This window comes from Pleuronectes platessa, chromosome 8 (assembly GCF_947347685.1).
Source record: "Pleuronectes platessa chromosome 8, fPlePla1.1, whole genome shotgun sequence".
NCBI classification, from domain to species: Eukaryota; Metazoa; Chordata; class Actinopteri; order Pleuronectiformes; family Pleuronectidae; genus Pleuronectes; species Pleuronectes platessa.
Window position 1 is genome coordinate 7,854,132 of NC_070633.1, and position 23,050 is coordinate 7,877,181.

General features: G+C 39.8%; 2 protein-coding genes across 6 annotated transcripts; both read right to left on the reverse strand.

Annotated features, from left to right (window-relative positions):
* Positions 1–341: 341 nt before the first annotated feature.
* Positions 342–6,016, reverse strand: cenpu (centromere protein U). 4 transcript variants are annotated; one of them, XM_053428911.1, is made up of 14 exons: positions 5,905–6,016; positions 5,501–5,543; positions 5,333–5,420; positions 3,592–3,799; positions 3,326–3,505; positions 3,107–3,176; positions 2,909–2,983; positions 2,762–2,819; positions 2,263–2,389; positions 2,080–2,158; positions 1,725–1,772; positions 1,367–1,428; positions 950–1,106; positions 342–831 (listed from the first exon to the last, which is right to left on the reverse strand). In XM_053428911.1, exons 1-14 carry the CDS (start codon positions 5,907–5,909, stop codon positions 706–708), a joined length of 1,326 nt encoding a protein of 441 aa, XP_053284886.1. In that variant the 5' UTR covers positions 5,910–6,016; the 3' UTR covers positions 342–705. The 4 variants fall into 4 exon arrangements, with proteins under 4 accessions (XP_053284886.1, XP_053284884.1, XP_053284885.1 ...); XM_053428909.1 differs by having other exon boundaries at positions 2,762–2,822; XM_053428910.1 differs by having other exon boundaries at positions 2,909–2,986.
* Positions 6,017–6,808: 792 nt separating this feature from the next.
* On the reverse strand, positions 6,809–22,542 carry LOC128446495 (long-chain-fatty-acid--CoA ligase 1). Of its 2 annotated transcripts, none has more exons than XM_053429569.1 (21): positions 22,466–22,542; positions 16,626–17,043; positions 15,769–15,883; positions 15,290–15,354; positions 14,255–14,356; positions 13,761–13,860; positions 13,468–13,643; positions 13,023–13,055; positions 12,860–12,911; positions 12,239–12,312; positions 11,501–11,578; positions 11,234–11,368; positions 10,955–11,089; positions 10,502–10,597; positions 10,231–10,303; positions 10,059–10,147; positions 9,839–9,955; positions 9,494–9,637; positions 9,244–9,348; positions 8,532–8,603; positions 6,809–8,375 (listed from the first exon to the last, which is right to left on the reverse strand). In XM_053429569.1, the coding sequence occupies exons 2-21, from the start codon at positions 16,818–16,820 to the stop codon at positions 8,235–8,237; spliced, it is 2,097 nt and encodes a 698-aa protein (XP_053285544.1). In that variant the 5' UTR covers positions 16,821–17,043; positions 22,466–22,542; the 3' UTR covers positions 6,809–8,234. The 2 variants fall into 2 exon arrangements, with proteins under 2 accessions (XP_053285544.1, XP_053285545.1); XM_053429570.1 differs by lacking the exon at positions 11,501–11,578 and adding an exon at positions 11,682–11,759.
* Positions 22,543–23,050: the final 508 nt, after the last annotated feature.

Consider the following 23,050-nt stretch of genomic DNA (forward strand, 5'->3'; position numbering starts at 1 on the left):
ACACACACACACACACACACACACACACACACACACACACACACACACACACACACACACACACACACACACACACACACACACACACACACACACACACACACACACACACACACACGTCCATCTCTTCAGAGGACTACAGCGATTTACTCTAACCACAGTGACTCCTTGCTTAACCCTAACCCAAACCTTTACCTAAGTTTAAAACATGGACCCATAAAGTCGACAAATCCCCATAATGTAACTGTGTGAATACATCTAGGGCCCCCACAACATGAGTAATACATGCAACACATAACTGTAACACCTGTAAATAGATTAGCAGACGAAAAACACAATGATAGGTTTTTATGTTAGTCAAAATTTATTTTTTTACTTAAGGCATTTCAACATCCCCTGAAAGTATAACTTTCAGGTGAAGTCAAGAAAGGAAACATTGATGTACATCCTGTTTATACAGATCAAATGACACAAAGACAGGAAAAAATTTTTTAATACTTTGAAACATGTAAATAAACAGTGAGCTACTTCTGGTCTGAGTGGACAACATGGTGGAGGTTTACTGAGTGTAATTCAAAATGTCGAGCTGCTTCTGGCCTTAAAATCCAGTAGTTTTAGTACAGCTCATATTTAATATACAACATACTGTATATGCTTTGAGTGTGTGTGTGTATATCCGTGTGTATGACAATATTCAACAGTGTATTAATTACAAGTCTCACTCTTCTTCAGCCTCTGTTCCATTTGGTCATTGAGTGTTTTCAGCTGATGCTCTGCCGCCAAAACATGCTTCGTCTCCAGCAGCAGGGCTGGTAAGCTAGTAGCCCCGTACTGCACCAGAGGAGGAGGACGAGGGGAAAGGAGAGAGAATGTTGATGTAGGAGTTTTACTGCGTATTTTTCTATGACTTCTAAAAGTAAACTTTCACGTCATTATTGTGTGTCTGTACCATCTCTTGCTCTTTGGGGTGTTGTTGTCGGTAGTCTAGGTAATGCTGGTTGAGCTCTCCGATGTCATGGAGGAAGGCACGGCTTCGTCTCAGATCTTCTAAACGCAGCTCAAGTTCAGTTTCCTCCTTTTGTAGCAGGGTCACCTCTCTCTCTGCTCTGTCGGACCAACCACAGTGTAAAGGTCAGTATGAGGACTAAATTAAACAACCTTTACAGGAACTTTTACTTTCACTTTTTAGGGAAAGAAGGTTACTGATGAAAATTTTACATTGAAAAGATAATTTTTTGACTTAGGTATTCATCTAGCTGACAACACTTTGGATACTTTTAATGACTCATTACTTTATGTTTAGCTTATGCACATAAAAACCTAAGAATAATAAATGGTCATTATTGGTGTCTGAGCTGCCTCTTACCTCATCAGCTCATGTTTGGCATCCAACAGTCTCTTTGTCTTTGTGCTTATCAAAGAAGCCACCTGACACAGACACACACAGACACACACAGATTGTCTCATAAGTATTTGCTAATAAACCAGTCACTATCAACAAACTACAATTATGAAGTGATGATAGCCGGGATGAAAAGTCGCTAAAGTAATGAAATCCCAACCGCATATTTTTTATCAGCAAATCGCTGATTAATCACAAATGTCACAAGAGATAAAGTAAAGAAATCACAACAATCAGTCGGCTATGTTGCCATGAATGTCAAACTCAAACAGGAGGAGATGAAGTATTTGGCCTTTTTATTTTTGCAGTTAACCATAGTTACCTTGGCGTTTTCTCTCTTTAGAACCCTGAGCTCCTTGTATGTTGAGACCTGGGAAAGCAGAAACACCAGACAAAACTTGTGTATTACAATGAAATTAAAATTACTTACTTACTTACACATATATGTACATTTATTATATATATAGATCTGGATATATATATCTTTGCAACATTTTTGGCATGAAGTTATAAATGTAGTTGGAAATCCAGTGTTGACAAATCACAACTCGCATATCAGATCAAAAACACGCCACTGGCATTTATGCACTTTAGTCTTGAGGTTATCAATGAGATGACTAATAAACTCTGAAGTGTCACGCTATTCCTAGTCTTACAAGTATTTCACAATGTCTGACCTTTTCCAAGATTTGCTCTTTCACATTGGAGGAGAAGAAATCGATGGACTGTTTGACCGATTTAGATGCCACAGACTCACTGACAACAAACAGACACACACACAAAGAATGTAACCTAACTGCACCATAAAACAGACCTTATAGATATTTGAGAAAAGTAAGTGCTTAGAAGTGGAAATGTACCTGTACTCGTCGCAGAAATCGAGGAAGGCATCCAGCACCACCTCTAAATCTGTTGTTGCCTGACGACCAAATCTTTTGCTCCTCTGTTTATCGGTGTTGGAACTAGCAGCTCCTGCAGATGCGCTGCCTTCAGGGTAGAATTAGGTTTACCATGGTCAGGTGTTTCAAGGGACCTGGGGGGGCCCTACATCGAACCAAAGTGAACCCCCCAAACCCTCCTCCCCAAAAGAAACACATGATACCAAACCACATCATTCCAAGAGGGTGTCGACCTTTTCAATTATATATAAGTGTCATGATGTAGAGATGTCCCAAAAGGTTGACTCTACATGAGACAGTTTGAAACACTAGGTGTTGTTATGGAGTTGGTGTTATTTTTCTTTTTTTTATGTGGTCTCACAAAGTTGTCTTTGGAGTTGAGAGCCATTCTCGGCATAGGTAACAGACTTAATGTATGAAGTCATAAATTACACTATCCTCTTGTATCCTTTATCCTCACCTGATGAAGACTTTCTGCTTTTGCCAAAATCAAATACTCTGGCCTTCTTTGGACTTGGCTTCTGAATGAAAGAGATAAAGAAAGAGATGAAAACAGACTACAAACTGATTGTGTTTGTTAATGCCCCCTGCAGAAGTCGCTCCATACCCAATTTGTGTCTTTGTCCACCTCCTCATCAGAGGACAGGACTCTACTACGGCTGAGCTGGCCGGTGTTCGATTCCTGCTGAATGAAAAAAGATCAAAATTCATCCATCATCACAAGAAGTTCCCCAAGTTTTGATGTGGCGTTTTTGTCACGACAGTATTACTAGATAACTGAAGCACAGGTTCGTCGACGCTATACCTCAGAGTCCTTTCCACTGTCTGATTCATTCTTTCTCTTCGTGTCCTTCGTCTGCTGGTTTTTCAATGGCCTTGTTGAGAGACATAGACAGATGAGGAAATTGAAAGGAAGACAGGCAGGTCAACATGTCTCATAAAAAGGCCATAAGGTCAAGTAGATTGTCCCGACGAGTTTTTTTATCACTTTAAAATTGTCAGTAGCTTCTCTATGTGACCTCACCTCGATGCAGAGGTTTTTCCAGCACTCCTCCTCTTCCCAATTACTTGTCTGCGAATGTTGGCCTTTGGGAGAGGCTTGTTGCTTGTGTGGGGGGTGACGCTGGTGTCAGACTCAGCACTGGCGGGGACTTCCGGTTCAGGTTCTCCCTTTTTTTTCTCTCCTTTTGCTCCTTTCTTAGGTCTTTTCAGCACAGATAGAGACAATCTACTTGATTCACATCATAATACAAAAATATTACTGCAGCACACACATTTCTTTAACCATACCTGGCTTTGGACTTCTCTGCAGGATTTCTCCTACTTATCTTCCTTGTCTCTCCTCCCGTCTCCGGGACCTCCCTCCTCACCGCAGCTCCACGCTGTTTCTTCTTCAACATCTGATGATCGTCAACTCTTCCTGCTTTTCCTTTGTCCATCTGTCCCTCCACTAAGACGTTTAAATCTTCCTCCATGGCGGTACTGTGCAGAGGGTTACCTAGGCAGGACAGTACAAAGAAAACAAGTTAATGTGCAATAAACTATCTGCTCATCTGTAGTAACATGTTAACTTTCTCTGAGTAGGATAAGCAGGATAATACAAAAACTAATAGTGATTCCAACAAAACTTGGTGGAAGGATGAAGTATGGGTCTGGGAAGAAGCGATTAAATGATGGTGTAGATCCCGATCAGGGGGTGGGTGCAGGATTTATAAACATTTTCGCTGATGCCTTAGAGAATATGAGTGATGCTTTAAAAAAAAAAAAAAAAGGTTTTTGATTCAACGAGTGTGTGAGATTTCATGTGGATTCAAATAAAAATCTGCATCTGGTGGATTTTTATTTGGCTTCAATCAAGCCATCAACCCCTAGCATATTTTTTCAGCCACTGTATGGTAACAAATAGGGCTAGAAACTTGTAACTACCACAAGTTATTGTTACATAACTACCAATATGTAGCTGTGAAATGTAATGTGGCCTCAGCTATAATACTCCTGTGGGACTGTTGGGCATAGGAGGAGGGACGCACACTGCTGAGTGCAACTGTAGTTCCAAACTGTAACACCAGAGTAAATGTGGAACAACAAAATATAATAAAATACTATATCAACCCCTTGCATGACAGTACTATGGGTATTATAGAGAAACACACAGATAAGATATGACAAGGGAGCTCTTTGTCATCAGAGTGCTCTTCTGAACTGTGTCTTCACAAAACATGAAACCAAACCACAAAGCAAATATAAATTCACACCTATTGTATCACACATTATGTTCAAGTGGCTGCCGAGCAATCGATATCATCACTTCCATTAAAATAGAGATGGGCAGTGCACTGGTGTCAGAGTCTTCACTGAGGGGATCGTACACCACACGGATCAAGGAAATAAATAAATCAACAGCCTAATTACATTAATACACATTGCTATATCAGCTTCTTATACGTTGACGTCCTGTGCTCAGTCCACACAGGGACACTGAGACCAATTTAGAGATTGAACTCTAACCTGTACAAACTAAGGGACAAATGAGTTCCGCAGTCAGTTCAGTCAAATATCAATCTTCTGCTTGATGAAAAAAGCTCTGAAAATCACCTCCCATCTGTCAGCTGGACTCTATCAGACTGTTCAAGTCCCACATCTGCTTGGATCAGTCTACCATAGATACCATCTTATCCATCCCTCACTAATAAAATTTTTAACCTTTGGTGTTTGATGAGCCTTTGGTTACTCTTAGGTGTCTTTGCCTCGTAACCTGATTTAACTGGTTAGAGTTTTTTAACTATTCTTGCGTATTGAGGTGTTTGTGTCTCTTAAGCTGATTGTAATGCTTGGTTCTCCTTGATGGATGATGTGTTTATTTATGACATATTACAAGGTGTCATACAATGTAATACAATGTATTATCATTATTATTACAAATACAATCTGCATGTGCGCTACATAAACGTCTCCATAAATATTTAGAGGAGGGAACTTGTTTGGTGTGTGTGTGTTGTGGACTAGAGGGATGTGCAGTGTAAAGAGTCACCATCGTTCAGCTGCAGCCCCTCCATGAAGGAAGCTTTGTCTATGATAGACAGGTTGGAAGCCTCTGCTTGATCCACAGGTGAAGCTTTCTGCATTCAAACACAAAATAAATCTCAAATTAAATTAAAAAAATTGACATGACATTAACAATCATAGTACAGTGACTCACCTGACTCTCTGGGGGGGCCTTGGCTCTTCTGCCGTTTGTGGCACTGTGGACAGAGAGAATATAGATCCTTCATCATCATCATCAGGATATGAGCAGCTACAGGTGACACCCCCAACCTGAGCATCTACCCAGAGGAGACACTTCAGCTCCAGCTTCGTGTAGTGTTTGTCATGTGGCTAAATAAGGTACATACAAACTCACAGTGTACTTTGTTATTACGATTGCAGCTCTGCTAATTGTTGTTTTTATATCACCGAACGAAACCCTGGTTTCCCCCTAGCTCGAGCGTTTTCCTCTAGTCATTACGCTGTATGTTACTCCATGAAATGTTGTGACTCTTCCAACAAACGACAACGCGACGGGTGTGACAGGTTAATTCAAAACTAATGATGGATCTTTCTCACCTCATGTTGAAGGACTGAAGCTTTAATATCAGGTTAAACTTTGTAAACAATCCGCTGCTTGTAGTTTCCTCACAGCTTCCCGCAAAATGGTTTGAGTTCCTGGACTGTACCACTTCACACAGGAATGGTGGGAGGTGGAACAATTCTATCAAGCAAACAAAAATATACTGCTAAGAATGGCTTAAAAAAAAAAGAAACTCAATTTTATTTTCTAATTCTGTAGTATAGGCAATATATACTTTATATTAATACAATCAAAGCCTTTTGTGAGCGGGTTCTCTGACACATTGGTCCCTACGGAGAGATGAAGTTTGTAAACCCCAGTCATCGTTCTTCTCTTGTTTTATGGCCAAACAACGGAATGACGCATTACCGCCACCAAATGGTACGGAGAGTAAAGTTAAATTGTTGTAATATAAATCCTCTCGATCAATTTAGTTCTCATGAGATATTGGAAAACAAACGATACCCCCCTGTACCCAATTTTCGGGGAAAAGATCACGTAAAGCCAAATGGAACTTGCAAGATTCTGTATCAGTTCCCTTCTGTCTGTATATTTTGGACGAAAAAGCAGAACATGTTCTTAAATGTCACATCATCCTGTATCAACTTTTCTGTTTCATAATCCTGTACAACCAAAAATAGCCTGGATATTAATTTCTTTTCACCGGGTTCCCTGTGATTGTTATTTAATGGGTACATTTTGCTTAAATAGTTTACATAAGTAAGTAACATGTAGTGACACTAATAAATTAAATCACTTGAGTATAGATGACAGGATTCAATAAACCTGGGTTACTGATCTAAATACTTCCAAGCCACACAAAAGTAATGAGATCACTCAGCTGTTTAAATTATTTTTTATTCAAGTTTTGCAAAACAAATCCAAGATGATAGTATAAACAGTTAGGTCAGTTAGTGAGACAATGTTAAAAGTACTTCCATTAAATTCATCATAAACTTTCAAGATCATTACACTGAGATTGCAAGTAAAATTAAGAAATGTGTCTTTTCAAGATAACATAAGTTACATGTAACAATTCAAGAAAATGGAGTCAGTGCCATGAAAAAAAAAATCTGTGAAATAAGAGGTTTAATGTTAAAATACATAAAATAATAAATAAATGCACAATGTGTATTACAACTAAATATTAAAAATATGTTATTTCCTTCCAATTCTAATTATTTAATTCTAAAAATATGTATATTGATTACTCATTTATTTAACCAACTTTATATTATGTCCTCTTATTCCTTTACTTTCCCTTGTCCTATATCCCCATTGTTTTTGCGTTAAGGTAAAAAAGGATACAAATAAATAAAAGCTCTAAAAATATTTACAGAAAGTGTAATTTATATGCAAAATTAAAGCAATGTTTTTTCAAAAGATATTAATTAAAATATAAATGTGAAAATGCTTGTAATTATTTGCTTCTAATTTGTTCATTTAATTATTATATCATTTCTCTTTGTTTTAACATTCTTATTTACTTCTTTTAATTATTCCCAATATTTATTTCCCTATTCTCTCTCAGATTTGTTCTTTTTTATGACACGCATCTCCTCTGTTCCTGTTATAAACATAGATAAATTACAAAAATCACCCTGAGTGTGTCTGTGTCCCTGTGAACAGCTAAGTTTGTTTGTGCAGTTTCAATATGGCTCATACTTAAGAACACAACAGTAATAATCCATGTATCCAATGTGGATTTCAACTCCAATTGAACAAACTTAAATGGTGAAATACAATCTGACAATAACTGTCAAAACCCCTGAAATGTTCATGTTGTGATGTGTCAGGATGTTTGTGTGACATAAGTCATCACTCTGACCCTCAGTGAAGTGTTCCCTCTTCATCCTTTAAGTTAGAAAGTGTGTGAATATGTGTGTGTGTGTGTGTGTGTGTGTGTGAGTCTGAGGTGTGTGAGGTGCTATCTGTGGTTCATGCCACAGAATTCCTGAGATATCTGATGCCACAGTGAAGAACTGTTTCCCTTTAAAATGCATCATTGGAGACGAGAACTGAACATAACTTCGGCAAAGCCCTTCAATCAGTGGCCTCATTTATTATAAAGATAAAATCTACTCTGTTCCTCAAAGTGCATTTTGTTCAGAATGCTTTGAATCAAGTTTCATTAAAAGCTACATGAAACCCGCCTCCTGTTGTTTAACTTGTTACTGAGGACTGAGCAGGTGGATCTCTTCTTTTACTTCCTTGTGTGCGTCAGCTTGTCCTCCTCCTTGTCCTTCTCCGACCCCCCTTCTTCCTTTGCTGTCCATCGGTTAACATGTTTGGAGGAGCTCTTGTGTCAGTTGTCTCCCCTCTCCTTCTACATTGTGATCCCAGCGTACAGCTCTTCTATCTGGGGTCGGAAGTGTTTCCGCAGTTCGTTCCTCTTGGCCTTCATCGTGGGAGTGAGAAGGCCGTTCTCGATTGAGAACAGCTCGGTGTGGATGTAGGTGGCCCTCACCTGAGGGACACACACAAGTTGCCAGGTTGTGTTGTAGAGAAGGATAATGTTTCACTTCCCGAAAAGTATTTCATATCTGAACAAAGGTTGTAAGAATGCTACAAAGACAGACACAGATATTTCAACACTGAGCTGAGTTATGCGCCATTGTTTTACCTGCTCAAAGGACTTGAGGCCTCCCTCCTTTCCCAGTCGCACCATGTCCTCCAAGATGGCTGCTTTCACATCCTGTGCAGATGAAAAAGGGAAGGAACTCATAATGATGATATCACAAGTTCTTTCAATCGACCTGGAGTACATGGGCTATGGTACATGATAATATGGCCCAAGTCCCAACACTGGTTCAGTTCTAAACTCTTTTTCATTTATCTTTCATCTGACTTTTGCAGCCAGCGCTAGGGTTTCTTTCGGTAAAGAAAAAGTTTCAAGATTTTTCCTTAATGTGGGCATTTTTACAACAATTTACTTCATAAGTGACATGAATGATGACTGTCTATAGGGATCTCTAGGCCCCCCACAATTTTCGATTCCAATTCAGAGGGCTACGATTCAATTATCAATGCATCTCGAAGAATTTCATTTCTAAAGATTGTATTACTGTGAGACTAGAGGTGTGCATCTTCAATAACCTCATGATTTGTGCTTTAAAAAAGTTTTCACAACTGTTACTGTAATTACAGTGCTGTAATTTACGACATAAGGTTTTCAATTTAACATCAGACTACAACAGTGGTCCACTGATGTTCTCTAAACTATCATCCAAGAGCTGATCGTTCTAAAAACCTGATGAATTCATATTTATGTTCCTTGGTAAAATGGGGCATTGCTTATTCTGCTGAAACAGGGAAGTTAACAAATTTAACTGTACCGCTCTGCCACATAGATCCTGGTAGTTGCCCTCCAGGCCCAGTGTCTTCTTGGTCCAGCCAGATAGGAAGTCATGGTCGGGGACCACCACTGCTACCAGACATGCCTGGAGGTAAACACAATACGTGAAAGTTAAAGTGTGGGTCAGCCTGTGTGAGCCTATGCACCCATTCCACTGAGAAATTCTGAAGTTACAGAAATAGTTCCACAAAGCTTTGACACACATACACAGGAAAATGTCCTCCACCCACCTGCAGGCTGTCTCCATGCACAAAGACCTGTGCCACTGCATCACTCCTCAGGTAGATAGTCTCGATCTTTTCAGGAGCAATGTACTCCCCCTGTGCCAATTTAAAGATGTGCTTCTTCCTGTCCACAATCTTCAGTGTACCATTCTGGGAACACATCACAAAGCATTAACGTCTGTACAAATCAAAAAATGTCATCAAGCTGTCAGAGAATCCACAAACGTAAAAATCTCGCTAAATGTAATGAGCTTTCATTAAAGTAGTGTACGTATGTTTGGTGATGAGTAAGAAAAAGTGAGGGTGTTATAAAAGAATACACGAGTATGAACCTAAACTGCATGAACTTACTGGAAGCCATTTTCCAACGTCTCCTGTGTGAACCCATCCATCTGCATCAATAGTCTCTGCTGTCTTTACTGGGTCCCTCAGATAGCCCTTGAACACGTTGGTACCCTTCACACACACCTAGAAACCAACATGGAAACACGGTTGTGAACGACAAACATTACCATATATATATGTAAAAGACAGCATCTCTGTGATGACTCATTGGTCATGGTGCTTTTACCTCTCCCTCTCCGTTTACAGCCAGATAGTTCATCTCGGGCACATCCAACAGTTTGATTGAGTTACAGGGCAGAGGAGCTCCAACATGACCTAGTGACATGAGGTTCAGTTAAGTTCTTATTCCGCTGATTTTATTTGACGTGTCATGGTTTACAAAGAAAAGAAACTCGTACCTGCGCTCCAGTCTCCTGGGATGTTCATTGTGCAGCCAGCAGTGCACTCGGTTTGTCCATAGCCTTCATAGAACTGAAAGAGAGCACAAACAAAGATGATTATTATTAGAGAATCAGAATTTTTTGCAGTGTAGAGCTAATGAGGAGCATAGAATGATGTGGACCTGATTCCAGACTCGATGGCAGAATGTTGTGATACGATACAGAATTCCAGGAAAGATGACAGAAAACATGTGACACAAGGACTCACTGGTGAGTGTGTGTTTGTTACCTGACAGCCTATTGCAGCTCTGAGGAAAGTGAGAACAACAGGAGAGATGGGAGCGGCTCCTGTGAACATGAGACGAACACGACCACCGAGGCTGTCCTGTAGAGGGCGGCAAACTTCATTAATGCTTGCATTTACGATGAAGAGATGAAAGCAGAGTAAAAACATCAGCTCGAGTTACCATCAGCACAAATCTTATGCTATGAAAACCTCCAACTCATACACACAATGCAGTCTGAGACAAGCGCTTCAGATTGACAAGTCATTTTAACACATTTTTCTCACAATAGGACAAATCCCAGTGTAAAAGGGCTTGCAAGCAAAGAACAGACTCCACTTTAATAATCAACCAAATCTAATAACTATTTGGAAACTTGTATCATCCACCCGTGGACATGTAGGAGTTTAAACTGTGCTGTGTCAAACAGGAGTTGTAAATGTGCTGGTTCAGTATACCTGGACCTTCCTGAAGATTAATCGATCCCAGATACTGTCTCTCCTCACGATGCCTTGCTTCAGCTCTGCCTCCTTTCTCCTGTAGGCAAACCCCAGCAGCCAGCGCTCCAAAGTGGTGTTAGCCTTGCCAAAGATCTACAAACACATAGACACACACAACTTAGTGATAACTATTGCAAGTATTGCTAGTTTAAATGTTAATATGAGCAATGTCAGACATTCAGCAGCAGCATGAGCACGGCTTTAACCTTTTGTCCTTACATCAGTGTGTCCACCTACCTTATCATACATTCTGTTGAGGACTCGGGGCACCGCAGGAAACACAGTCGGTTTCAGTGTGTTCAGGTCGTCTGTCAGCCGACGAATGTCTCCCTGGAAAAAGCCGATCCTGGCTCCATGGACTAACATCACTCCCTGTCAGCACAAAGGGAGTGCGTGATGTGAGATGTAGAAGAGGAAAGTGAAGAGTGAGTGATTATAGAGAAGTTGTAGGAATACAGATTTATCTTAAACAAAGGGGTGACAAAAGGAACTAAGAGATCATACCTGTGCTACTCTCTCAAACATATGAGCCAACGGCAGGAAGGATATGTGGACATCACTGGAACTAAAAGGATACCAACTCTAAAACAGGTTCACACACATGCAAGGGAAAACATGGACACACAGGTACACATACACACAAGAACAGACGGGGAGAGAGAGACATCAGTGATCATGTTTGTACCTCCACCACCCTCTCAAACATGTGGGCAAGAGGCAGATAAGACAGCATCACATCCTCTGAGGTGGTCTGACAGTATGACTGGAGAGAAAAGCAAAGAGGTTATCAAAGCCCCTCACTCGATATCCTAAGACATGTTGGTGGTTTTTCCCTCACACCATCGGACTTTCATTCTCTCAGCTCCATCTTGTATTACTCCATTAAAAAAAGCACGCTCCCATTGCTCTAATCTCACTTTTGCCATTTACTCACTTTCCTAGCCATCTTGTGCTCCTGGTGGCCATTCAGAGTTACTCCTGGCAATTCATTTGCAGTTGCTAGCAGAGCAGTATCGCACCAGAAGAAGTGTTTATACTCAAAATAATTTGGTTTCTCCCTCAGCCTCCACTTCTTTATAGAGGAGGTTGTGGAGGAGAGGACGAGGTGGGAAAGGAACCTGCCTCTTCCCTTGGATTAAATTGATCTAAAAATGGTTCTATTCCAAAGGTTAGAGCAGACAATTTTAGCTGTTGTTTCACAGCATCTTAAAACACATTACATGTTTCATCAGCCTCTCTCACCTCTGTCAATTTGATGAAGGATGAGCAGTTGGACACAATATTCCTGTGTGTCAACATAGCTCCCTTTGGATCTCCTGAAAGTACAAGCACACCTTTAGAGAGCAAGTATACATTTCTTAGGCATTGATGGAATTTAGGATTGCTGCGGTAGTGTAGTGTTACTGGTGGTCTATCACATACAGTTGACCAACGGCCACACATCTGTTTGATTTCTTATGGACATAAAACTTGATACATGCTTGTGTATAAGAGGCAGCAACCACGTCACTAATTATTAATACTAAGTCTGCAGTTATAAAATATCAGTTCCAAGCAGCAGCAGAGGGCGACCCGAACCCAATGGGCATTTCCTTTTTTGTGTCTGAACCCAACCCAAGCCTGATGCAGACAATACAAACTTTCCATTATTACAGACATGTAAAAAAAAGGGTTAGGGTTAGTTTGTTGTCCAGGCTCAGGCACAACTTCAGGGGCAGCAGAAGAACGAAGCTGGATCATAGTTAAATCTGAAGTTACAGGTTTCACTCAGTAAGACCAGTGTTGTCATGAGTGGTTGGAAAACTACTACACTTTGACACAACTAATAGTATTTACTATGGCTTTTCTCCATGTGTGTCTCACCTGTTGTTCCGCTGGTAAAGCAGATGACTGCCATGTCGTCAGGCTGCGGAGGCTGGAGGGATGGTGGTGTAAAAGGTCAAACGGTGCCAAATCACACACAACTTAATCATTGATAGAGATAGAGATAGAGATCATTTAACAGGCCACTGACTACAGTACTTACCACTGGTTGGTGATGGTTTGCTTTCCCAATAGCCTGCAGAACAGGAACCTCTAGTTAATTAAGTTAATATACATGGAATATAAAAAAGGACAGAGAAAGTATATAAACTGCAAAAAAGAATCTAACTAAAGAGCAAGACAACTGGAATGAAGCCAACACAAGAGTAAAACTATTAAGAAAAAGATAGAACATAACAGAAGTATTAATAACAAATCTAAATTGGACACAAAAACACTAATACAGAATAAAAAACAACAATAACTATACTTGAATGCAGTTAAGAAAAGAAAAAGAGGCAGGATGAATACAAGAACTCTAGAGTCAACCAAAATGCAGAACACTTCCGTATATAAATCGGTAGAACAAAAGAAAAAAAATTACATAAAAAAGAAGTGAATGAGGAATAAACGAAGACAAATGGTGGGGACAGAAGTTGTCTGCTGACCTCCATCTCTTGCAGACTGAGGATGTGGATTCCAGCCTGTCGCCCCCTGCTGACCAGCTCGGGACTTGGTTTCTCCATTAGAACGATGGTTTTCACAGTGTGTTTCCTGTTCTTGGCACAGTCAAGTACCAGGTTGACTTTTTCTACCACATCACACACAATCGTGTAGATGGACGCTGCAGAAACGAAAAAGAAACCCATGTCGAACAATCGCCAGCAGCTCTTAACCTACACTAAGAGACACATAAGAAAATGGAAGCAGGTGTATTCAGGTGGTTGTTACTGTGGTTTACCTTTGTCCATAATGTAGGCAATGGCCTCTCTTCCCAGGGTGTCGTACAGAGGGACTGACACCAGTGTATATGTGTAACAGGCCAGCTCAGTGATGGTCCACTAAAGCCACACACACATAAAACAAACACACAAATGAAGATCATATGATGTTACATTTACAGTAACAAAACACTGATATGAAGTTAAATAGAAGACAAGCACTTTTCAATTCTGTGTCAAGTATCTGTGTGTCTGTGTACTTTTACAGATATCTTTGTGAGGAGTATTTGGAGTCCTACAGAGAGGACATTTTAGGAAAGTAAGGACTTTGGCCGGTCCTCACTTTCTGGCCCATCTTTAATGGGCTGTTTGAGGGTTGACTTGCTTTCAGGGTTAGGGTTGGCAATAGGTTTAGGCATTTATGGTTTGATGGTTAAGGTCAGGGTAAGGGGCTAGGGAATGCATTATGTCAATGAGTGTCCTCACTAAGATAGATGAACAAACGTTTGTGTACCTCGGGTCTGTTCTGAGAGAAGATGCCGATGTGGGGGTCGGTGGTCTTGGAGTGTCCTTTGTGAAGAAATGCGGAACCCAGATTCTCTGCTCGCTCCTTGACCTAAGACACACACACACGCACGTACACACACACAAACACAGTTATCATTTAATTGTCTAAGTTTTAAAACAATACATTGTAGTAAACATGGTACTGGCAGTACAATTAATATTCAAGCAGTCCTGATGTACAAGAGAAAGAGTCCTGAGTAGCCAACAGAACACAGAAATAGCTGCTATGATGTATCAAGTAATATGTAAATGTTTGTCGCAGACATCTTTAAAAATGGTTTGTAATGCAAAGTTTCTGGTATAGATTCCTTGTTTATAAGGTTGTGTTGAGATTTGAAATATCCTCCAGAGCTGAGGACAGACTGTGTAGCAAGGTTCATGACAACATAACTATACTTAATGTGTAAGAGTGTTGGGGTTCTCCATAAATGTAAAGGTCTTGACCTAATTATGTTATTGAACTGAGTAGCCTTTTATTTGAGTAAATTTGTCTTTTGACAAGGATTTTTTGTGTGACGGACTTTGTAACCTTGTATAGATAAGTGCTATGCAAATAAAGTAATTATTTTTATTATTCTAAAAGGCTTTTTCCATATTTTCACGCAAGAGGAAATACAGTTCAAATACAATAACAGCCCACAGAGGTCATAGGGCAACACGATGGTTAGCCACACAGCAACCCGGTTTGGTCAGGGTCTGTCTGTGCAGAAAACCACAACTCCACAGCCAATTCTCCAGATTTTACCCGCAGGTCTTGTCTGGAAAAGTGAACACCGCCTCTTGCTCCATGGCAGCTAGGATTGGCTCCAGCTCACCCTGAGACTCTCTAACAACGGGTGGTATAGATAATAAAAGGATAGATGGAGGTCATATTTCCCCCAGCTTTCCACCTGCTTTATCAGTACCACCACCATGTGTCAACTGCTGTCCAGCTGGAGGCCATACTGTTTTTACAAGGCGAGCTGCTGTTGTTGAGTCTTACCTCTCCATATGAGATCCATTCATAAGGCTGTTTTGGTTTCCTGGAGCCCAGACAGGCACCATTATCTGGAGGATGAAAGGAGAAACACAGATGGGGGAAGAGAGAATAGAAGAAAAACAGACAATGAAAAACAGAAAGAGAAATTTAACTTAACACATATCACACATGTTGTACACATGCACATTCCTCTAGTGTATATACTGTGGCTGACAGGGAAAAGTACATACTGGGCAGAAGTATTACAATGTTTACTGTAGAGGTACGATGACGTGATGTAACCAGTAATGGCTGCCGACTCTAAAGGTTCACTGCTTTTGGCAAAAAATATTCAGCCTCCACGACAATAAATAAAGTAAACAAAGTAATGTAAAACTTATAGTAAGCACATTAAGTTTAAACCCCTTGTATAAGGAAACTTTTGTATATTTTCTGGACAGCAGCAAGTCCAAATAAATCACACCATGTTATTTGTAACTTACTGGAGACTCGGGCTCCTCTGAGGAAGAACTCGTACATTGTCCTGCCGTCATCGTACACATGAGACAAGTGAGCAGCTCCGTTCAGAAGAGTTGATCTGCGTGCAAAATCTCCGCCCTGATGGAAGACGCAAAAGTTGGTTATAAACTATATTATTTATCCGACAGCAATTCAAACACCAGATTCAGTCTCTTGACTCTATTCAATTTATGTCAAGCTAAAGTTTGCTTGATTGTGAATAAAAAAAGACCAACATTTTCTACCTTATTACCATGCGATGTTACAAATATATAAAAAATACTGCATATCCATGAGTCACATATGGACACAAATAGCTGTAAGAGAACAGCATAAAGAGGCAGAGTATTGTCCTATGAACATTAAATAGTTGTTCACCCTGTGTAAATCAGTTATGGTGTTTTTTATTATCCTCTAATTCCAGCCAACTGTGTAAGCCGCTGTCAATGCCAACGTTCCATCAGCAGGTTGTTTTCAAACTGAGATTATGGGGCCATCTGACCTGATGGTCTACTAACTGGACTAGCAGGGCCCAGCTAGTTTTTGAAAAACGATACTAAATTCATTATGCCGTGATTCAATTTTTAATCCTGGCAGATTTGGCTCTTTGTAAAAAAACTGCTTCAATTAGCATGGATGACATAAAACAGAAGTCTTAAGGCCTTTAATATAGTAGTAATGTTCTAAGACAAAAAAAGCATCTTTTCATACACTTCATATTCAATGACATTTCAACTGTTCAGTTATGTATTCATTGTGTCTGGATCTGAACAGTACAACTTTAACAAAGAGTCTAAACCAGCAAACTCTGTCAAACTTGACTCAAACACTTAAAACTCACCGGAACCTCAACTGACTGCATGTGCAGGTCACAGACGGATGGGAGTGCCTTGGGGCGTGTTGCCAGGTAGTATGCGGTCGCAGCAGCAACTGCCCCCACACTAACAAGCACGGGGGCAGGGACGCTCCTGACGTACTGTCGAACATCCTCCAGATCTGGCAACCTCAGCCTCTGGAAGATCTCCTTGCTCAGCATGATTCTACTGGGTAGTGTATTTAAAGAGGAAGGGCCTTTTTGTTTGTTTGCTTGGAGTAGTAGATTTGTGTGTGTGTTTGTGTGTGACTTTCACACTGGAATAATGGCTGCAGGGTGTGTTAGATATCAGCGAGCACTCTCTGCAGACCTCAGGAGGAGGTGGAGCTACACTGAATGCCCTGAGGTGATGGAGTGTGTGGAGGGCTGTAAGCCAGGAGAGGGCCTAGAGTGAGGAGGAGAAGATGGGTCATTCATTGGTTCCACAACAACACACAGACTACAGACATGCTAATGGTTCAACCTGCCTGCGATGGCAAAATAAATACTTACACCATAGAGACCATAAACTGTATATAAAGATATGACATGATAGCTCCCCAAAAGTGAAGAGAATGTGTCCCGACTGCCACCTGGTGGCTGGCTACAGTATTGGATATAAATCCCACGTCCTCCCTGTTTGTGAATGAGACATGGACCAAAATACAAGTTGAAGTGCACTTGATTTATTTAGTTATTTGATGATATAAAAATCGGGGTGAAATGACAAATGAGACTGTGATTGGTCAAGCACATATATTGGCGGGACCTTGCTACCACGGCTCCACCCGCAAACCAAAACAAGAAATCTGTTTTATGATCGATTTTGGCATAATATAGTCAAAATATTTCAATCTGAACTTCAAACGCATGGCGTTACATTAAGTGGTTGTTGAGACATTTCCGTCTAGACGAAAGTGTTTCAACAGCACAAGAAACCTCACTGCCAGCAAGATCGTACAGCAGTAAAGGAAAATATACATTACATTATATTAAAGCCCTATTTATACATTGGTTTGCCATTACAAACATTTCACAGGCATATTGGTATCAGTGTTTGTTTGCAGATATGCACCCATATCAAGTTTTTAATTTACAAATAGTCAGACAAAATGTGCACTTATGTTTGTATTTCATGCAAACAACTATTTGTTTTATTCAAGACATATATATTTGGTTATGTGTGTATATCTTTAATTATTAACAATAAAGTTATTGGTTAAACTGGAAAATATAAATAGAGTTTGATAACATCCTTTTGCAGTTTTCCTTTATAGATATGTTGGCCGATATATCTATTTAGGAATGTTTTTTTTCCTTTCTAATATCTGTACCAGTAACAGCCCCCAAAAATGAATAGTCAGTTCTAACTAACAGCTTTTTAGTTCCAAGCTCACTTTGTTTAAATGGAAAGTATCAATATATTAATGCTTTCTTTAGTTCATACACAGACCACTGCAAATTAATAACAATGGAAGATGTTACAGCTGAATTAGACCACACAATATATCATATATTTAACAGATTATCTCTGGACAAGTTTAGATGGTGTCAAATCAAAGATTATCTTGGTTTGTGTTTAACAGCTGGGGACTAAGGCACACACACACACACACACACACACACACACACACACACACACACACACACACACACACACACACACACACACACACACACACACACACACACACACACACACACACACACACACACACACACACACACACACACAGTGAATTCTAATTAAATAGATAAGAAACAGAGTCTGAGACGATGAATTTAGGCCAAGATTCCGAGTTAGAGATAAAACTGAGAGACAACTCTGATCAAGCAAAATCAATCCTCTGACTGACTGACGGGGATGAGGGGCTACTCTCACCAGATTGGTGGAGACTGATATGTTGAATACATGTTGTAACAGGTAGACACTGAGGGAGAATAGACTATCAATAGTGATTAATGTGTCAAACTTATTGACTGATTAGAGTGAGTGTAAATAAAAAACACTACAACGTATATATTTTCATGACACCTTTTCTGTAGAAAGACATTAAAGTATTGTATAACCTGACTACAGATTTTCTGTGTTCAAAGGCTGCTGATTTTTGCTACACTGAAGCTTCCTTTTGGGAGACATCTCCCCTTCTGTTGATACACTCCACACATATGGGCATTAGGCAGGTATGACTTAAGATTTAACTTTCACTTAGTTTCACACAAAGCCTGAGAAAATTACTCAGTGACAGGTTCTTTAAAAAAATGTAAGAATTGACACAATGCATGATGTGGAGACATATTTATACTTGATCTGAGACAGTTTAAAATTGGTCAAAGACACCAAATACAAAAGCAGTCTAAGTCCATTTTAAACTATAATATAACAGTGTGAGTGCACAGTAACATTTCCATCTTATGAAAAGGGCCTGTTACAAATACAACATTACCTGTGCGTGTTTGCAATGTGTGTAAAAAAAAAGGCAATGAAAATGAAGGTTATCTATTAGTTTGTTCATTCATTAAGCATTTTAATTATATATTAATATTATTTCAGTCAGGTGGGTATTTATTCGATGTTCTGATGCAGCCCCAAATACCTAATTCCACAGTCACTGAGCCACCTCAACAGATAACTGCACATTTACCTTCAATACACTTCACAAGTTCCAAGTACTAACAGAAGACGTAGAAATAAGTGGCACCGCTAACCTCTCACATCTCTCAGCTGTAAAAACTTTTATGGAACTAGATCTGGTGCCTAGAGCTTTCAACAAACTACATGGAGAGAAGACAACGTCAGTCTACTTCCACTTTCTATGAGCACCATACAGATGAATCTTCATCCATCCTGCAATATTCCTCACCTGGAACAGGGAGCAGCCAGGTGAAACAGCAGCTTCCCTTTGCAGCTGAACATCCAATAAGAGCGACCTTGTGAACGTCGTGTTTACTGCAGCTACAACAGGATGCACTGATATACTACTGGCGCTAAACACTCCCACTGACTGTTACAAGGTGATGTGTTAACCTCTGCTAAACCACCAATCAAAAGGTCAGACTGGCTCTGGGGAGGTCTCTGATTGGCTAGTAGTGGCAAGACAGGCGGCCTGACGGTTTCAAAGACTTGATGTAAACAATTGTTTACCCTTTCCAAAGACAAGATCAATGAGACAGTAAAGGTTGATGGAGCACTATTAAAAGAGTGAAACTGCAGTAAGCATGAACACACGTTTGTCCCTTTACACATCAGTATCTTGGGTCTGAAACTCTATTAGATATACAGCTTCCCTGCAAAAGCCAGCAGGATAAAGCAGTGGCTCGCTCGGGTCACCTTTACCCCAGTGACCTATGAGTCCTGACCCGTGTGTGGTCAGCTGAGATGATTAGACAGAGTCAGATAAAAGCTGATCGGAGGAAAACCTCCATGATAGAGATGACGCCAACCTGTTGACTCACTAAATTCTGCCATGTACTGTTGTGTCGTTCATACTAGGGCTGTGTTTACTGTTTCAGAGTCTATGGATTAATTGTTTTCATTAATGAAATGTGAAAAAATACTGAAAAAGCCCAGTTAAACTCCCTGTATTGTAAGTTTCCATTCTTTATAGCCTATCCAATAGTCCTTAACTTTATGCAATTCCTTTATTGACACATAAGTAAAACAATTTAAATAAAAAACAGCAAATCATTACATTTAAGAAGCTGGGAGAAGATACTGTTCAGCATTTTCTTTTGTCAACTGGTTTAATTTATTAAAATTAAACAGATTCCTTTTTTGTCTATTAATGAACCACTTATTTGACTAATCGTTTTAGATCTTGATACATTAGACTGGATCCATAATCAGACATGTTAAAATTGATTCGACTGCTGAAGGACATCGCACATGTGTCAGCATGTAAATGCATGATACAGATATACTGCTGTTTCTTTACTTTACATAGTCAGCTGAGTGAATGAGTGACAAAGTAAAGTGATTGATTAAATTGTCTGTGGTGATTTTATGCAAGTCTGGATTATCAACCAGGCAATAGTGATAACGGTCTCAGGGACACCAACAACCCCAGGTTAACACCAATTATATACACATATCAGTCCTTTAAATGTGCCAGTTTTTTTCATGCAGATCCATACATTATTCCCTGAGCTTCATGTGTAATCTTCCAAACAAACATACAAAACAACCAACAAACACAAAGACAGGGTAGCGAAAGCATTAACCTTCTTGGAAGAGGTAATTATACAAGTTTTACTGAATCTTTTAGGACCGGTATTGTAAAAAGAGCTCTAAGTAAACGTATAGTATTTATAACTTCCTAGACTTAAAATTATCCAATATCTAAGAGTAAATAATAAATGATGCAAATTCGAAAAGTGAACCACAGTCTTGCATTCACAAAAAATGTGTTGTCATTATGGACACTGCAATACAAAAAGAACATCTTGTGTAATTAGGTCATTTCAGTTCAGCTTCTTCGTTTCAGTGAGTCTGGCATAGCTCCATTATCTTTGATTCCAGTCCACTTCCCTTCAGTTTGCTTCCTGTGTTGCAGCCAATCCACAGTGTGGCTTAGCATGTAGTTCAACATCGGTGTACTAAGACCTTGGATATACCCTTAGCATAAGTGTATGTGTAGCCAGTCTTTAGTAGGGTGTTCCTAATAAAGTGCTTGCTTAGTGTACAGCAGTTACTGATACTAGTACTTCAAAGAGTACATCTTGAATACAGGCATTTACCAGTAAGGGAGTATTTTCGCATCCTGAAAATGAGACCTACTGAGTTCAGTGCTTGTGCTTAATCCCCTGCGGGAAGTATTTTCACATACTGTAAATACTCTATTACAAAATATAGTACTTTCTGAATACTACAACCCTCAGGGGATTGAGCATATACAAGCACCACATTCAGTACCCCACTTTAAATACTAATAAATGATGAGTCCAGTTTATGTAAAATAAATCATTGCTCAGGCTGGCAAACTCTGCAACTCCATGTTATGCTCATGCACGTGCACTACCTCCCTCTGAGCAAACTCCTATGCTGCACGTGACTCGATTTTAAGCCGTTGAGCATGGAGTGTCCCGGTGTAAATAACGAGCATCACCACAGAGAAAGACAGAGGGGTGGGCGGGTGTAAACTCTAGGGGAGGTTCACCAAATGAAAGTAGGGTGGGTTGATGGATGTGAGCCAATCAGAGGCAAGTCACCTTTCACCTCAAAGCCTGCAATGTGCTTCTACATACCCTGAAGACACACATGTACACTGTGTCCACCTGCCACATACTCTCTCTCACACACACACACACAAAGTGATGTAGTGGCTGAAGCTGTTTGCATTGACACCGCTACCGAAACAGACCGGAAGAAACATAAATGACTCACTCCATTCAAACCGTTATGTCAGAGGAAACTCATTCATAAAAACTACAGCTCGTCAGGAACCATTTAAATGTTATCTAATTACCAGCTGACACACATTACATGTTGAACATGAGCGGATGCAGCTGGTTAACGAGCAAAGTGACCGGAATTTAATTCAAACAAATATCACTGGAGTTGTATTTAAGAACAGGCCACTTTCTGTAATAATTTAAGTCAGCACCGATTTAAAAGTACCTAATACGGAATATATCCGAAAGCTTCAGTCACTCGTACGCGTGTTTTTGCGTTAACACGACACAATAAAGTAAGACCGGTCTCTCAATACAATAACGTTACTTGTTTTTACAGTATACTTGTACATTTTGGTTCAACATGCACCACAGAAGCTATTCTTTAGCTCGTTGTGTTTCAAAAACGAACAATAAGTGATTAGTAAACTTCCCACCTGTTCAATGCAGCTCTCCCCGGCTTCTCCTCCAATATCGACCACTCGCAGATGGTTACACTTAAAAGAAAAATACACCGCTTCCGGTTCAAATGTTTCAAAAATAAAATGTAAATGTAAAATTACACAGATGCTCAACTGACGAAGGAATAAACCACGCTTAAGCTACATAATAAGAAATACACTTACATTTTTTGAAGAATCTTAGTGGGATTATAAAACAACGTAAATGTTCCCAGGTTGTCTTTAAGGCATTTTAAAAATCTTAAATGTTTGGTTTCCAGTCATGGTATAAACAGGAGCATGAATTTACATAGAAGTGATGGATGGTCATTTTGCATTTGATTATGGCTCAACCTAAAAACTTGACATGCATTTTAGCAATAACTTTAGGAATAAGGGCAACACTGAATGCAGCTTCTAAAGGACTGAGACAATATATGTCTATAATCTTCTCCTGACTCACCAGATACGATGTGAACATTGACAAGTTAGCCTGTTAGTTAAAGACTAAAGAAACACCAAGATAAAACTAAATGCACTTTTTTGTACATTCTTTCATATCAGTTTGTGTCAAACTATGAA

What these genes read in the sequence shown, in the direction of transcription:
- LOC128446495 (XM_053429569.1), bottom strand. Translation starts at nt 16,820, where the DNA reads ATGCTGAGCAAGGAGATCTTCCAGAGGCTGAGGTTGCCAGATCTGGAG. An exon ending in CAGAGGAGCCCGAGTCTCCA is followed by an intron (nt 15,355 to 15,768) that starts GTAAGTTACAAA and finishes TTCATCCTCCAG; the next exon opens with ATAATGGTGCCTGTCTGGGC. An exon ending in GAGCTGCAATAGGCTGTCAG is followed by an intron (nt 10,304 to 10,501) that starts GTAACAAACACA and finishes GCTCTCTTTCAG; the next exon opens with TTCTATGAAGGCTATGGACA.
- cenpu (XM_053428908.1), bottom strand. An exon ending in GGGGCTGCAGCTGAACGATG is followed by an intron (nt 3,800 to 5,332) that starts GTGACTCTTTAC and finishes TGTCCTGCCTAG; the next exon opens with GTAACCCTCTGCACAGTACC. An exon ending in TAAAGAGAGAAAACGCCAAG is followed by an intron (nt 1,429 to 1,724) that starts GTAACTATGGTT and finishes TGTCTGTGTCAG; the next exon opens with GTGGCTTCTTTGATAAGCAC.